Source organism: Pituophis catenifer, unplaced genomic scaffold, assembly GCF_029215685.1.
Source record: "Pituophis catenifer annectens isolate HBS135680 unplaced genomic scaffold, rPitCat1.0.hap2 SCAF_4, whole genome shotgun sequence".
In the NCBI taxonomy this organism is placed as follows: Eukaryota; Metazoa; Chordata; class Lepidosauria; order Squamata; family Colubridae; genus Pituophis; species Pituophis catenifer.
Genome location: NW_027256884.1, coordinates 82,633,317 through 82,651,354, shown reverse-complemented (window position 1 = coordinate 82,651,354; position 18,038 = coordinate 82,633,317). Strand labels below are relative to the sequence as shown.

General features: G+C 32.1%; 1 protein-coding gene across 1 annotated transcript in view; it reads left to right on the top strand.

Annotated features, from left to right (window-relative positions):
* NCAM2 (neural cell adhesion molecule 2) overlaps nt 1–18,038 on the top strand; it is a 123,917-nt gene that overhangs the window by 78,800 nt on the left and 27,079 nt on the right. Inside the window, exons 13-16 of the mRNA XM_070943633.1 lie at nt 1,568–1,741; nt 6,120–6,239; nt 9,683–9,804; nt 16,260–16,440. Of these exons, the coding sequence (XP_070799734.1) occupies nt 1,568–1,741; nt 6,120–6,239; nt 9,683–9,804; nt 16,260–16,440 (597 nt within the window). The remainder of the gene's footprint in view (nt 1–1,567; nt 1,742–6,119; nt 6,240–9,682; nt 9,805–16,259; nt 16,441–18,038) is intronic.

The following is an 18,038-nucleotide window of genomic DNA, read 5'->3' as shown; positions in this document are numbered from 1 at the left end:
GTCACATGACGTATCAGGACTTTTTCCCCCTTCACTAAACCAGGCAGGGACAGGGACAGCACATGATGCATTTGACCTGCGAGTGAGTTTGACACCCCTGATATATGGCAAACACGTAGAATATGAGATAATGGGCTTGATAGTAGTACATGTAAAAGGGAACTATATGTCCCTGTTGACCACAAATTAAAGATGAACTAGCTATATAAATTGGAGCAAGTTAAGAGATGGATTATTAAAATGATGAAGTCTACAAGGAAATGCTACAGTATCTAGGCAAATATGGCATAGGTAATATATGATTGCCTCTTCAAATACTGAAGAGTTGTCATACAGTTGTCTGTAGAATGGACATATATTTTACTGCATTATGGATCAAGTCCAGAACCAATGGGTTGAAATGACATGTTAGATGTGAGGAACACTACAAGTTGTCAATAGTTGAACAATGAAGCAGTGAGTGGTTCTTCCAGGGTCTTCAGAGGTTTATTGGTTATCTTGCAGACATGGCTTAATTGAGCCCTCACTCTGATTGAGAATAGTTCATTATTTTTAATAGTTGCATTATTTCAAGACTGTATTGTTTTAATAACAGTTCTATAAAATAAAAATACGTGTATCATTATTTTAATAATAATAATAATTTGTATACTCTTTTATTTGGTATTGGTAGTATACTTGACCTCCTCCTACTGTAGAGGTTCACTGATTATACTTCAGAATTAGTAATCAGTTAAGAGCTGATTTAACTTCTAATCTTTTAATACTAGAGATTCTTGTAAGTAGGGAATATCTTCTAAGGTTTCTTGGATGTTGACATTTACTGTATAGTATTTCTGTATATTCCTCCATCTTTCTTTGATCTATTTCAATAAATTACCATCTATCCGATGGAGTTCTTTAGCATATTAATTCAAGTTTAGAACCTCATTTTGAGTTCAGAGATGTTTTGGAAGATTTCCATTGTTTTCCCATGTCTGTTTCATCTTCCAAAATTTCCAAAAATCCTAAAACATTCTATGACAATAAAAATGAGTTTAGTATACTTTGATTTTCAAAGTATACTAAAAATACCAAATTAAATATAGTTTTAGTGTTTTATTGTAATTTTTTTCCTGTAAATCTTTTATAGTGTAAACTTCTATGATTTTAATCGTATTTACTTGACTTTCTTAAATATAATTTAAAGGACCAAAATGAATGAATTTGCTGCAACACTTACCTAGGAAAAATTAAATAAAATGTAAAAAAAAAAAACACCTTAAATTTAGAAGAGTTTGCATTAATAAAAAGTAAATGTATGCATTTTATTTATTTAAATGGTAACATAAAGTTGAACCTAGATATATAAATCTTAGCATACAGTTTTGCATTAAACTTCTATCCAAAGGATTTTAGCCTCAAAAAAAGCTAACTTTCCTACAGACCCCATTTTCAACTGTTCAATGTACTGATCAGTTTTGCTTATTTAATACTGTTAATATTTTCACCATGTAATAAAATAACTTACTCTTTATTGTTTCATGTATTGTCTAATTTTACTATATGTTCCTTAATTTTTCCCCAGATGTACCATCCAGTCCACATGGAGTGAAAATTGTAGATGTATCACAGACTTTTGCTAAAGTATCTTTTAATAAACCAGATTCTCATGGAGGTGTCCCGATTCATCATTACCAAGTGGATGTAAAAGAAGTCACTTCAGAAACATGGAAAGTTGTTCTTTCACATGCAGTTCAGAGTAAGTATGCAATAAGAAAAAAAAAAAAGGATCACTCTTAAAATAATTAGTCAGTTTCAATACATTTATATATTTTAGGAACAATTAGTTTTTTTCCTGGAATGTCATTTTCAAATTCTTTTCAACAGGAGGAATTCTATAGACACAGTAGACTATAATTCTACTTTTCATTTTTCCTTTTAAGGTCAAAAACAAAGTATCCCTTCAGATCCTAGATGTTCCTTCCATAGTGTCATTAATGAAAAGATATTTTAAATTTACAAACATTTCCATGCTATGTGTGAACACTCTTCATTATTACATACACTATTACATACACTATTTCATTCAACTCCTAGAAATAATTAGCCAGACTCTGTTTCAAGAAATGTTATCGGATATGTGCAAAATGACTTTGCAAAAAAAAAAAAAAAAAAAGGTGAATATATATTCCATCTCATGTAATGCAGAATTTAAAAATATATGTTGGAATATTGACTGGGCTTTCTTTTTTTGTACTTATTTGCAGTGGTACTAAATCAAGTGAAGACAAGTGGATTTTTGTCCTGTATAAACGAATAGAATAATATTAAAAAGGGAATCTGACAAAGTACCCAATTTATGATGTAGATAAAAAGTCTCCCAATCCTATTCCAATATTTTAACCAATGCATGCCTCCATTTAGAATACCTGTCATTTAAAATATTGATTTTCCAGCGTTGTATTACTCATAAGGATTTAGCGCAAGTAGAGAAAGCTCCCCATTTCAAAACATCCTCAGACTTGTGAAAAACAATTAGGATCTTCATTCATTGATTAAATGATCTTATATATCATCAAATTTACTGACTCCCTGAAGCTTATATCAATAAGACAACCATAAACAACTATATATATATACAAAAATAACACAAAATCAATGATAAGTAGGGCATAGGAATAAAGACCAACCACAATAAACCAGTTACCAAATAAACAACAGTCCATTAAAGGTCTCTCAAAATAGTTCAGTCTTAATGGCATTCTGGAAGGTGCCAGTCTAATTTCTGAGGCTACAATATTTTAAAAAATGCCTAAAATTCTATACTTCATACAATGTCTGGATGTGAGAAAGAGGATAAACTTCACAGAACTTTGCCCTGAAAGAATGGTATGATAACTACCATGTCAATTACATATAGAAATACGCAGTGTTTTAAAAAATGAGCTTGAGAAAGTTGATTCAAGAAATATTGGGAATTTCTAAGATTTTAACATTTTATATTTGTAAAATGGACAAATTAATATAAATTGATAATAGTAATATTTTGTACCATTTTTTCATATTTCATCCATTGAAGCAGTATCCGATGATAGAAATCTGGTGCCCAAGCTTGTAGAGATAAAATGATTTTTATGATTCTATGTGTCTAATCAAATTGAGCAGTGTATTACAATAAGTGTAATAAATGAGAGTGAGATCATTAATTTCCAGTTTGATAGCAGAGACATGATACAGTTTCTAAAAGCTACATCATTCCGACACACACAATCAAAAGTATGATTCTGGTATGTCAACAGTACCTTTGTCATAGCAAAGTAATAAGTCAAGAAGACCAATGAAACAATGAAATATTTGAAGGTGTAAAATGCACAAGAAGAAAACAACAGCAAACTTCCTCTTCCTGGATATCCTCAACAGTAGAGGAAACAATGGCAACCACAAACCCAAGACTATTGGAAAGCAATCCATGCTAACCAAGTGCTCCACTTCCAAGCTAACTATTTATCCCCCCAGAAGAGGACATATGTAAGAATGCTATTCAAATGAGCACAAGCACTCTGGAACAACAGAAATAGGAAACAGATCACTTATACAACATCTTACAACATAATGTTGTAAACTTGTACTTTATCAAAAAATGCTTGACTACACAACCCACTACAGTGCAACCAATGCAATCTGTAAAAAGGATTACACTCTTATACATCAAAAATATCTTAGAAATGTCCAACAGATTGCTATAATCATGTAGGATCACACTGTAGCATACAAACCAACTAAAGTCCTCCAAAACATTTTAAACAAATTAAAAGACTCAGTAGCCCAAGGGGCGGGGGGGACCAGGAGTCATCTGTAACTTGCAGTGCAAGGATTGCAACAGCACTATGTAGGACTGATAGACAGAAGACTATCATAACACATCCAGGAACCCCACTTAGCTATTAGAAGAATGACAAAAAAATCCTTAATCTCACTACTTGAACAGACTCAACTACAGTTTCAATTGGAAAAGTATTAGCATTTTAGACCAAGCCAAAATCAAAAATTCTAGGAAATTCCTGAACGCTTGGCATTCAGACAAGTTCTTTAGATTTTCAAATTATGATTGGGGAATGCCAAAATTCTTCCTCTTAGTCTTCAGCTATTCAATTGCATTTCAACACTTTTCCTAACCTTAGATGGCAGGGTACCATTCACTATAAAATTAAAGAGATTATAGTTGTCTGGTTGATTATTTTTTTGACAGATAATACTGTTATGCTCCTGACTGACACATTTTCAGACATGTTAGAAGATGAGCAGATTCACTAGAAGTTCAGAGCTACAATAGCCCTGATGCAGCAGCAGCAGCAGCTCCCTTAGCATTGGGATGGCCCACTGGACAGTGTTAAAGTCATAATTAAGAACTACTACTCTAGATGGTACTGAAAAATAAACATGGTCTTTGTTTAGAAACCATTTTTTTTCATTTTTAATCAATTAAATGCACATTTTGAATATCTTCTACTCAGTAATAACTAACAGCATTTTTACTGACTAATATTGTAAATGAATAATTTTTGTTTGCTTGTTGAAATTCAGCAGTATTTTCAGAAGTTGTTATTCATTGCTTATTATTGTATATTTTTATCTTTGGAAGAATATTGATAACTTTTTGACCACTAGGTAAAAATTGTGGACAGTTATCCCCCCTTCTCTTTTAATATGGTGATTTCCAGAAAAATAGTTCTTAGACATCCATAATTTTTGTGATCAATATCTGTAAAAATGGCATGTCTTTTGAGTTGTTCCTGTTTACAAATCTGCATTCTTATTTTTATAAATATCTGCTTTTGTAATCTCACTACCAGAGGAGTTGTTTCTTCCTTTTTCCCTTAGTGGTTATTTATTTGTTGTTATTTTGACAGAAATAGAATATAAATTATACATGACTTTACATAAGACACATGAAATATTTTAGTAGAATATGTGCAGCTGCAAGCACATTACAAAACATAAATATCAGTTGTTCTTATTCCAGTCAGGTGCCAATAGAATTATAGAAAAATATAATATGTCCCGGATTGATGGTAGATGTAAACAGTGGCAGAGTTAAATTTATGCTATATTTCCAGTCAAATTTTCCAATGCTATGTTCTCCCAGGTCCCACAATTATTACTTTTTAAAAAAGATTTTCTTGGACAGAGAAATGGAAATAAATGTTGATCTAAGTTTAGAACAATACTGTGATACTTTTTTCAGCATCTCTTTTCTCAAAGTATAATGTTAGATAAACTTAATGAGTCTTCAGTGTGATAAGCAGATTGTTATACAAGCTTAACTACTTTCTATATTTCTTTTCTTTTACCACCCAGTTGTACTCTCTTGGGGGGCAAACCATTTGTAAACCTATGAGCATACCTGAGAGTGGGAACTGAACCTCAGCAAAAGCAGTGAAGAAATAAATCATTGAATGAAATACATGATAGGGATAAGGGAAGCCTAGCACCTAATGAACTGCATCTTATGCAGCATCTCAAATCCTGTGCTACATCCATCCTACTAGGATGAGAGTCAGAGAGCAAGAGCTCCATGTCTATGTATCTGCAGACAAATACAGAATGAAGACCCTGAGTTTATCAATCTCATAGACAAAGATTAGGCAGAGTAAATGAGGAGCAGAGTAAATTACTATCTATATACCTCTCTATCCCTTCTCAAGATTTTAACAGTCATGAAATAGTCACTCATTTCAAACCAAGAATATTAATTCACCCATAGTTTCTTCTTAATGTAGTTATAAATAGCACAGCCATATTTACCTAGGTATTGAATACTTCTGGAGTAATACCAAGGTATTATGCATTTCCTGTCACTTATATGTGTATTAACTAAGGAACTGGATAACAGTATGTTTGCACTTTATATTTGTTAAATAGCTTGTAGTTACAACTGGATACATTATTTACACCTTCTTGTGAACCCAACATATCTTATGAACAACTATTTTTTTCTTCCAAATAAAAATGAATGTATCTAATCTCAATGTTAACCTTGTGAAATAAATGAAGCAGAACTGTTACAACCAAATGTGTCCCTTTTCACATAAAATATTCTTTTTTTTTAAATAAAGCTTTTCTTTATTTTCTCTTAGCTATGGTTATTCTCAGCAATCTGGAACCAAATACAACATATGAAATAAAAGTTGCTGCTGTAAATGGAAAAGGGCAAGGAGAATATAGTAAAATTGAGATATTTCAGACTTTACCAGTTCGTAAGTAATTTATTATTTTGCCCTGCGGGTAAAATAAGGTACTTTAAGTCACATTGATTAAAATAAAGTTATTGGTGTTCATTTTTAGATTTCATATGGCATGTGCCTTTATGCATCACAAGTAAAATTTGACACAACTTAATGATACTCCTGAATTTGTTTATGACTGTCTGATAATTCAGCATAAATAGGATACATGAAGTAACTGAACTGTTGCTGTTCTGAAAGTAATTCTGAATTTCACAATTCAGTTCCAAATATTGATGCTCATTTTTTTTAAAAAAAATTGACTGTAGAAATTACAAGATTTTTTTTTATTTTTTTTATTTTATTTTTTTTTTGCTTTAATTTATATGCCGCCCTTCTCCAGAGACTCAGGGCGGCTTACAATGCATTAAGCAATAGCCTTTATACTTTTGTATATTTATACAAAGTCAGTTTATTGCCCCCACAATCTGGGTCCTCATTTCACCTACCTTTGAAAGGATGGAAGGCTGAGTCAACCTTGAGCCCGGTGAGATTTGAACTTGCAGTAATTGCAAGCAGCAGATGTTAATAACAGTGCTTAATCCACTGTACTACAGGCTCTTAAGTAGATTGAATAGACTACTGCTTTAATTATATAGGAATCAATTGAATCTGACTGAAGTATTTATTTAAATTATATTGCTATATGGTAGTTTCTTAAAACACTTTATATGTACTTCAATTATTAATATATATGTGCATGCATACAAACAGAGACATAGACACACACACATGCAGAGTAAAATTTCTGGACTATAGATTTTATTTTAAAAAATAGATTATTTGCCAAAACAAGGATCCAATCCTTTTTCCCATATTAAATTAAATTTATGGAGAAGTCATAACTGACAATATTTACAGCTACAAGATGTGTTACCCACATTATTTTCAGCTCCTGAGACATCCAAGATACTGGATTAACATGCTAAACTTTTAAAATTAAAAAAAAACCTATTAGATTTTTCCTATCAATACATTTGATATGTAGATGTTAAGAGTTGATGGAATAAAGAATTAAAGGCTCCTCTATTGCTTAAACAATAGGAGAGTGATTTTACTTTTATAGAAGGAATGTTTGATTATGACTCATAGAATACCACAAAAATAATATTCAGATTTTTTTGCACTTCATGACATCTGTAATGTATAGATTCTAATCTGTATAAGAAAAGATTGTCTAGGATTTTATTGAAGGTGTAGTAAGGACAATGCTTCTTTAAAACACATGTGTGTACAATATCTTAAATTTACTACCTATTGGGAGAAAGTAGTGGACTAAATAAATGTGATTGTTCAATAAAAGTTAAAATTTTCAGAGGATAATATTATTTTGAATTAGACAACAAGTAAATGGAATTTAACATCTGCACAACATAAATGGATTCTCCATGCTCTTATTATAGCTAAGAAACTGATATTGCAACATTGGAAAGATATATATGGCCATATTTACTCAATAGATTAAATACCTGAGTACACTTGCTGTGTAATTGTGATTGGATTGCCTATACTAGGGTGTCAAACTTGATTTCATTGAGGGCCATATCAGGATTGTGTTTGACCTTAGGGGGCTGGGTGGGTGTAGCCATGGTGGCCAGCTTGATGCTACTCATGTTTGTGGTGCCTGCGATAGCCCAAGCACTCTGCCAGCGAAAATGGGCTCCTGGCCTCTTGAAACCCTCTGCCAGTGAAAACAGAGCTCAGGAGGGTTGCCCGTGGCTCTCCCAAGCTCTGTGTTCACTGGCAGAGGAACCAAAGGCTGTCCCTGTGCTGTTTCCAGGGCAACCCCACGGGCCAGATCTAAGCACCTCGCAGGCTGGATTCAGCCCCCAGGCCTTGAGTTTGACACCCCTGGCCTATCTTGTAGATGTAGACTTTATATGGATAAACATAATGAAATTTATATTGAAAAATACTACAATGAAATAATGAGTAATTTATGCAAAATACAGTAAGTTAAAAAAACATAGTAGCTATATAAACACATTCTTTGATAATGTTTATATTAAACAGTTTTATACAGAATTGTAACTATTTACTGCTGTAGGAACATGTTATATTCTATTTTTTCTTCTCTTGCATTTTTCACTTATTTTAAGTACCAATTATGAAGTTTTGATAATGTATGTATCTCTATGTTTTGTCTCTCTTGTTGATTTATTTTATTTCCTGTTTTTTTAAAAAATAAAAATGTGTAAATAAGAAATAGGCTCTTTCCCTATTAACACATCTTTAATCACATTTTGTGATAAGAGAGGCAGAAATTCAGTTAGCTCAGATAGTCTTTTTTATTAAAGTGAATTTATTGTAGCTTCCAAATATTTTCAAGGATAGATTTATATAGAACACATTGCAGTAACCCAACTAAGATAATCAAGATATGAGTGACTGCACTGAGGGCCTAATAATCCAGGAAAGGGTACAACTGATGCACAACTTAAAATTGTGAAAAGGCTCTCCTAGCCACAACTACCTTTGTGTAGTCAGCTTAATATAACCTTTGCTCTGTGAGGATATGACTCATTTTTTCAAAAGCAAGTGCAATTGTAAAGGCAGGATTTCTGCTTATATCATCAGCATTTATAGATTCTGTCTTATAATATAAATTCCAAATTTCAGGTCATTATGTTTTGAACATTAACTTTCTATCTTTTATTAAGGTAGTTGTGAAATATTGATACAAAATATAAGTTCAAGTTTTTAAGGGAGCAGTAAATTGATCAAAATTTCAACATTATATTAAATAAAATATGGACAACTTAGTAGACTGTTGTATCGTAATAGTATTCTTTTCTTATTGCAGGTTTATGACAAATAGAAATTATGTTTTTCATAAAGAAATTCTTGGGCGTGATTTATTCAACCCTTTCCTCTGTTTGCTCATAGATACATCAGCAATAACATCTACAATTAAAGATAAAATATGGTATTACTAGTGCATTGATCTACAGTGAATGTTTTTTCCCCACATACTCAATAGACATATATTCTATGCAGGAGCACACAATTCTGTTAATAGTTTTGTTGTTGTTCTTTTATTTTTTTCATTTTTTCCCAATTTTTCTTCTATTTCTGTCACTTTCAAAGTACAGAATTCATATTTTTTATACTTCTGTTACTTTCCTCCTGCAGAATGTACTATCTGCTGTGAAGAAAATTATTTATCTTTCTGTCTATCAATCTATCAATTGATTGATCAATCGATTGATCATCTTTACCAGCACTGTTGTTAATGAAATGGATTGTGGCTAAGAAACTATATTTTTAACATGGTGTGTTCTGAATATATTTGTATATTAGGGAATTATTTCAATATTACCAAATAAATATTATTTAAGGCCAGTCCTAAAGGAAACTGTGAACAACTCCATTCTCTAAATAATGTCTATAAATGCATATCTTATTTTGATTTTTAGGTGAACCAAGTCCTCCCTCAATTCATGGACAACCAGGTAGTGGGAAAAGCTTTAAACTTAGCATAACAAAACAAGATGATGGAGGAGCACCTATTTTAGAATATATTGTAAAATATAGAAGTGTAAGTATTATATTAATATTAATATTAATATTAATAAATAAATAAATAAATAAATAAATAACATGTCTTGATGCTCTCTAGCTATGTTTGTAGAACTACATTAATAGAAGGAAACACTTTTAGGGAGTATACACAATTATCATAACCAGAGATGGCACTTTAGTTAAAAAAGTGCTTAATTAAGACATGGGCGAATGGCCGTGGAGCTGGGCAGAGAGCCAACAAACCTTAACATTTCTGGACCTTTTGCATTTTTCCGACAAGGAAATACAGTACAATGAAAGGAAGTACGGTATGTCCATATGAAATCTAAATATCTACAAATTTATCTTAATGAAAAGATCTGGACACAACACATATCTCCCAGAAGTGAGGCATATGGAGCCTTTCATTAGGTAGAATTTCATTTTTGCTTATTAAAAACTGGCATTGAACTTTCAATTTGACTAGTGATCAGTTTAGCAGAACATTCATTAGAAAGTTATAACAATTCTAAAATTTGAAAAAGTTGTAGCCTTGTTTGTAACCAAAAGCAATAATCAGATTCAGCTCTTCTGTGGTTTTTACATCCAAAATTGGTAAGCGCCTATTACTCAGTTGATTTAGCCATGCCTTCCAATTCTATTCATTTTAATTCATGACTCATGAACAAAGATAGAGGAATTTTAGAGTATTGGCAATATCACATTCATTTTCTGTTCTACTAACACTATACTGCTGGGTGATTCCACTCAGAAAGGAATTATTTTTCTTTAGGAACCCAGTGCCTTCCTATTAATAATTTAGATATTGAACTATAATAGTTGAGTTATTTGTATTACTTAGATAAGGATTTTAGGGCTTTGCTTTCTTTTAAAAATATAGTCTAGTTAAATCTGGTGAATTTTCCTCAGACTTCCTCATCTGTCCATAGATATTGCCCAAATATTATGGAGCCTAGTATTTTCAAAATTTTCTATGAAAATTTGAATAGCAGAGAACAGCAAATTCTAGAGAATTTGAATTAAATGTTAGGCTGCTGTTTTTAATATTAATAGTAATAATATTTAATAAATAAGAAGGTATTGCCTGACAGTGAGAATGATTAATCAGTGGAACAACTTGCCTCAGAGAGTAGCAGATGCTCCATTTTAGAAGTTTACAATAAAAGTGTGGACAACTATTCATCAGGTTGATATAGGGACTCCTAACTTGCGTAGGAGTTGGATTAGAAGGCCTCCAAGGTCTCTTCCAGCCCTGTGCTTCTATATCCTTTGGAGTTATCTGAAAAAAAAAAATCTTTTACATTCATTCCCACTTCAAAGAGTAGAATGGTATGGCCTTAATCAGTCTTGTAATATCATTACTTGGAATATAAATTAATCACATTTGTCAACATATTGGTCAGGTTACTTATATTTACAGCCATTTTCTTAGTGGCCATAACTTTGGTCAAGAGTATTAAAGACTAAAAATCCTTTTCCAAAATCCTAATTATATATAGGGTGGGACTCAGTCCTATTAATATCAGCAGCAATTTAGAGACAATCTGAAACAGTCAACTTTATTAGCAAGATCAGAACTGCTGATGTTCTCCTCAGCTGAATTCATTCTTTACAGAGTCCTTTGTGCTGCAGTGGTTTTTGAAGAGGTGACATAAAGAATATTTTAACCTTTTTCTAGGGCAAAATAGTTCCCATTAGTGGTCCAGACTAAGAAATAAACACAGGAAAGTTAAAGTTATTTTTTATTGAGATTACCCATTGTAATATTGAATCTTGAAAGTCTTGATTGCTGTACTTCTTCCGTCTTTTCATAGCTTAATTTCAGAAGTGTTTCTCTGAGATGCTTCTTAATATTATCTCACACTTAATTTACATTTTTTTTCAGATCCTTCTGTCTGGACAATGGTTCCTACATATCTCCATAAAAAATCATTTTCCTCATTCTGTATAGGCCACCAGAATTGGATTGCAAAAATCCAACCATCCATTAGATGGCAATACGTTTTATGTTTCTCTTTGATGCCAACTAGTAGCATTTATGGTTGAAGTTGTGTCAAAAAGATGGGAAGGTGGGAATGGAGCATGGTCATGCAAAAATATTGATCTAGTGACTGGTAGAAAAAAGACAATGGGGGTGAATTCAATCCAGACTTTATAAAGAAAGGGTCCTAATTTGTAGAAATTCCAGCTCAGAAGCTGCCTCTGGCAATCAACCAATTTTTAGTGTTTTCTCCTGTGTTTGGCTGATCATAACAGGATATAACAGCATGATTGGACAAAAAATAAAACTGGGAAAAAAAGACCAAAACATATCTAATCAAGAAAGATAATCTAGAGACAAGGAAGATCAAGAAAACACTGGAAATTATAAAGAAGTAAAATCAGCAGACATGAAGCTTGAATTGCACACTAAAGGCAGATTCTCCAATTTCAGTGACATGTCACTCCCATCAACAGAAACTTCAATGAACCAGCCAACATCTGACAAAGAAGAAACTGTGGGACAATTCAAAGAAATAAGGAAGAATGCAACTTGGATAATGGACATGGAGAAGGAATAAAAAACTGAAATGAAAGAACTTGCAACAACAGCAGAAATGATGGAAAAAAGGGCAAGAATATCTGAGAGACAGGAGGAAGATACACTGATACCATGAAAGCTTACTGAATTCCAAAGAGACCAAATTGACCTAAAAAGGAATACCAAATTTAACATGGAAAAGAGACCTGGCAAAGCAAAGTGCTACATGGCCAGTACACTAAAAATCTAGCAAGCAAAGCCTATAACCACAAGGCCTGGAAATGAATAAGAGCAGGAAAGTCGAAGAAAGAGACTAAGGGGATGCACAAGACCAAGTTTTTAGAACAAAAGCATACTAAGCTAAAAATGACAAGACAGCAATTAACAGCAAATACCATCTCTGCAAAAAGCTGATTAAATAATGGGCCATCTAGTTACCTGCTGAAAAAAGATTGTACAGCAACAGCATGACAAATTAGCAAGAATGGTACTTTGGAATATCAGCGAGAAATACCACTTGCCTGCAGGCAAAAGCTGGTAAGCCCACAAAATAGACAAAGGAATAGAAAATGAAGAAGCTAAAGTGCTCTAGAATTTAGAATTCAAGCAGACAATAATCTGCCACACATATCTCTAATTTAACAATTGTTAATATGAAGACAAAAAATAGTCTTGATGGCTGACATTGGAATATCTGGGCACAGTAGATTAGAAGAGAAAGAACTGGAGAAAATCACAAAATACAAAGACCTGCAAATATAAATAGAAAAATTGTGGCAAAAGAAAACAAAGGTAGTACGAAGAGTCATAGGCATATCAGGAGATCAACTAAACAGTATTAGCATTTACAAAATCATCAACAGTCAATTGCAGCTTTATTTGAAATGGCTTAGATCCTTTGACGATGCCTTTATTTTTAGAACATGCACCTATCCCAGGTCCTGGGAAAGGACTTGATATGTGGACAAAAATGCCAAATCCAGTCTAAACATCTGACTGATTGCACACACAAATGTAAAAATTCATTAAGTTTAATGCCACTCAACTGCCAATGACTCTGTATAGTTAAGCACAGTTACTGCTTCAGTTAGCCATTTTGTTCTGAAACTGTATTGTGAAGTAACAACATTTTGTAATGGAAATGATATGAGTAACTGCTATAAAATTATTCAGTCCCATTTGAACCATTTAAATAGTGACTAATTTAATCTTAAATTATAATATAATGCACAAATGTATAAAACTTCAATGAAAATCCATATTGCCTGGATTCAATGCTACCTAATCCACATGGGCATTGCGTCTGAACTTCATCTATGGATTTTTGTCAATTTTGCCCTTCAGTATGGCTGACATAAGAGTGTTAAAGCAAGATTAGGAAAGGACCCATACCCACATGAGGTAAATAGGAAAGTAAAATATATTTTGCAATGTAAGCCTGCAGTCATTTAGCTATGTGATTTCCAAATTGTGACTTAAATTATCTATAGGATACTCCTGCCTACAATCTTAATTCTGCACTGGCTTCCTGAGGGCCATAAACTGCTATAACATAAAGCCAGAATGCACCTTTTTTCATTGGAAATTACACTGGAATCATATCCCACCTGCATAATAGTTATGTAGCATCTGGAATAAAGTATCCTCCTTGTTTCAGTGAAATTTTAAAATGGCAACTACACTGTCATGGGCCATATTGTAAGCATAAGTTGCATTACCTTTTTTGGTTCTGGATACGTGAAACATCTAAATATTTAAAATGCTTAGCTTGTTCACTTTTATGATTATCTGTCCTCTAATTATGAGTTGTATTGCTATTTTAGGATAACTGCCATTTGCCTTCTCATGATTTATAGACAACTTCTTCTCCTTCCACTTCCTAAAATGAACCAGAGGCCCTAGGGCAGTTTTACTGCCAACTGTGTCAAGCAATTGGCACTGAGGACTTTAGAATTCCCCAAAAGATCAGGATCCCAGGTTAGAAGTGCTCTTTAAGTAGATTTGTTATCTGAATTTGCTTTCAGGAATTACTATGCCTGTAATAAAAGATCTAGTTACCAATTGCCCTGAAGATACAATTTAAGATTGGATTTTTAAATATCACCAACATCCAACTAAAGGTAGTCTAACGATGGGAGAGTAAATTGGATGATATTCCATGTCTGTCCTTATCATTAGTTAGAAAATACATTTTTGTACTTTCTGTATTTGAAGGTGATGGTAATGACAATGGCAGTTTTACATTGATGTTGGAAGTTTCAGACATGGAAATAGAATTCACAAATCTAGCATCACAGTGGGCATCATAGTTTCTCATAGTGTTTAGTAATTATTACCAGAAGATATGAGACTTCAAAGCAACAGGATTTATAGTTGAGCAATGTAAATATTTTGCAACTTCTGAAATAGTGGCTGAGAATTTATCTTCTTGTATATGTACCATATATACTTCTCACCTTTTATTGCAGCATATGAGTAATTATAAACCATGTTGTGCAATCAAAGATAAAGTAATACTCAAGGACTAAGAAGGTGAATTAAGAATATGATATAAAGTGTTTTCAATTAATGTATGCTCACAATAATAAACCTATAGTACAATTGCTTACCAGAAATTGTATTTTTGAAATTTTTGCCACCTGTGCTTTCTGACATCTGTGCACCATATTTTTGCCACCACCTAGATCTGACCTTTCATATGAATTATTTTTTTCCTTTCCATAGATACTATTTTCGTATAGTGAAAAAAATTAGTGTTATGAAATAAAAATCAAATATCTTCATTCTATAAATCAAGACAGTATTATAATGCTGGCTTTGTACTTTTTGATAAAAATATTTCTGTGTGGGTGCTTATGTTTGTATATTTTTTTTTGCTTGAAATATATAAGTTTGTATATTTGTTTGCATGATCAGGTATAACTTTTTTACTGAAACTAGTTTTTTATTAATAAAATAAGTTATAGATCAATATTTGCAGATTATTGTTTACTATTACCACTTGCTTAACAATTGAATAATATTGTTTTATTTAACTATTTTAGTTCATGCACAGATGAGGTTTATTGATTGGTTTATTGATGCTGGAGGGGCATGAGAGAAAGCAACTATAATATAATGTAGTATAAAATCATACCATATTAGCCTTTGGAATATTAAAACAGCAGGATAGTGGAATAGACATAAATAATGATTAATGAAGTAACCAAGGCCAACCAACATATATCTCATTCAATATTTTGGATCCTATAAGGGCTCTTCCCATGACTGATAAGGCAGGATACTTTTTAAAAATTGGGGGATAATGTACTACTTTATAATCCTACTTAACTGAGATATAACTGAGATATTAACTGAGATATAAGTATTATCTATTTTAGTTAGTTTATTAGCATTTTCACATTTTCGACCTATTGGATATAGGCTATCAAACCTAATAATTTGTTAACTGCCGAGGTGTCCTAGTAATATGATCTGATATATATTTAATGTGAAGACCAAAAATTGAGATTTGCATTATATTAAACATTTCACATTGTTTATCTCTGTAATCCTTACATGTGTTCATTATAATATGTAATATAATATAAACCAGTGGCTCACACACCTTGTAATGAATTAAAGATGAGACCTACAAAGTTGTTTGGCTGTGTATATAAATAAGTTAATACTTGAAACAGGAATATTGTCATTTCAGTGTACATTCATAATCACTTAGTTGCCAGAGAATATGCATTTTGTTCCAAGATTAAATGTTTAAGTAAAAAGAGTCTGGGTTTTTATAACATAGTTCTAAATACAGTTTATAAAGATTTAAGATTAGATTATTCTCTGTGAACAAGAGGAAAATAATCATAATACCTGATTTGAAATAATTGCAAATAAATATTAAAAATATTCATTATTAATATTAGTTCACTATAATTTCAACTACTATTCAAACTTTACAGAAAGATAAGGAAGAGCAATGGCAAGAAAAAAAGGTTCACGGTAATAAAGACTTCATTATTCTTGAGCATTTGCAGTGGACAATGGGCTATGAAGTGCAAATTACTGCTATAAACAGGCTGGGATATTCTGAACCAACTTTATATGAGTTCATCATGCCACCAAAGCCCAATATTATTACAGGTAAGTTAATTTTAATATGTTTTTTAGCAGTTACATCTACTTTTAGTTTTAACAGACATTAATATGCTTTTTAAATTCCTTTATAAATTATTAAGGCTTTCGGTAAACTTTGTTTCTGACTTCTGGTAGAATAAACAGATAACTATTGTGTTTTACATGCTAATCAATATATATCACAAAAGCCTAAATCATCAGTATACAATTTACTAATTATAGCCCTTTTTAAACAGCATTTTAGAACAATTTTTGTGGCATTCAGATATAAATGAATTTTATAGATTTTTCCAGAGTCGGAGAGAACAATACGCAACTACTAACAGTTTTTGCAAAAAAACAAACAAACCCCAAACCTTGTATAAGTGTCCTCCTTCTTCATGAAGCAATATTAATGCACAAAGCAGTGTATAAAATATTTTCAGTTGGATGTGTTTTGTTTAAAATAACTGCCTGATATTAAACATGATATTGGAAAACTGCCAGCTAGGCTGAAAGGAGGGGTCAAGTGAGGACCTAACTTGGAGTTGTTGCACAGCCTCTAGTGACATAAGCTTGACCTTCTCCAAGAGCCTTGAAGTTATTTTGTTGTTTCCAGGGGAAGGGAAGTAGTTTGGTGAGATTCTTGTAACATTAGATGGTAGAATATGAAGTTACTGATTTCAGCTATTCACGTATGGCTCTGGTTGCTTGTGCTTGACACATTTAATGAAATTTGATTATACAATATTAACATCTTTGCCTGTAAATTAATTATGCTACTTACAAAATTTAGACTAGGTCTTTGAAATGAAAAAAAGGACACATTTTCATGAATGAATTTTCATAAACAACAAAAGTAAAATCTTAGACATGAAGTGTAAATTAAATTTCAACAGCATTCAGTAGCTAGAGGGAGGACAACATAACTTTGTTTATCTTGCAATGGAGAAACATTTTTGGTGTGATAACTTTAATTGCGAGATATATTATAACATTTAAAATACCCCTCTGAATTTGAGACAGATTTGAAAAGCAGTTGTGAAAAAAATGGATTGTGATAATGGCTAATACAACTTTATTTTTTGAAGTGCTATAAGATTATAAAGATTATAAAAGATTATATTCTTACAAAAGTAGTCAAAGTAGAAAATATTACACGAAACTGACATTAAGATGCCTAAATCTGCACAAATCTCAAAACTTCAGAAAGTCATTCATTCATTTTGAGCTGTCATTAGTTTCATTAGAATTTACTAGTGACTGCCCTCAATCTAGACAACTTTTAGTTAGCATTCTGGACCATTTCCAGTCCAGGTTCAATTTGGATGTAGTCTAATCCTACTCATCCTCATCTTCTTTTGACGTTTTGCTGATATATTGTGTGGTTAGCCAGAAATTACTAGCTTAATTTCCTCTGGACAACAAAATTTAGTATTTTGCATTATATCTTTGCTTGCCTGACTGCTTTCATTGGTTGTGCAGAAGACTTGTAGAAATTTTCTGAAGTAATACTTAATAATTAACCAGGATTATGTGGTTGCTTCAGGGGTTGTTTCTGGCTGTCTCTGTATGTGTTGGCATGCAGAATTATTTTACACTGTTTTTATTTTGGCAAAGCAAAG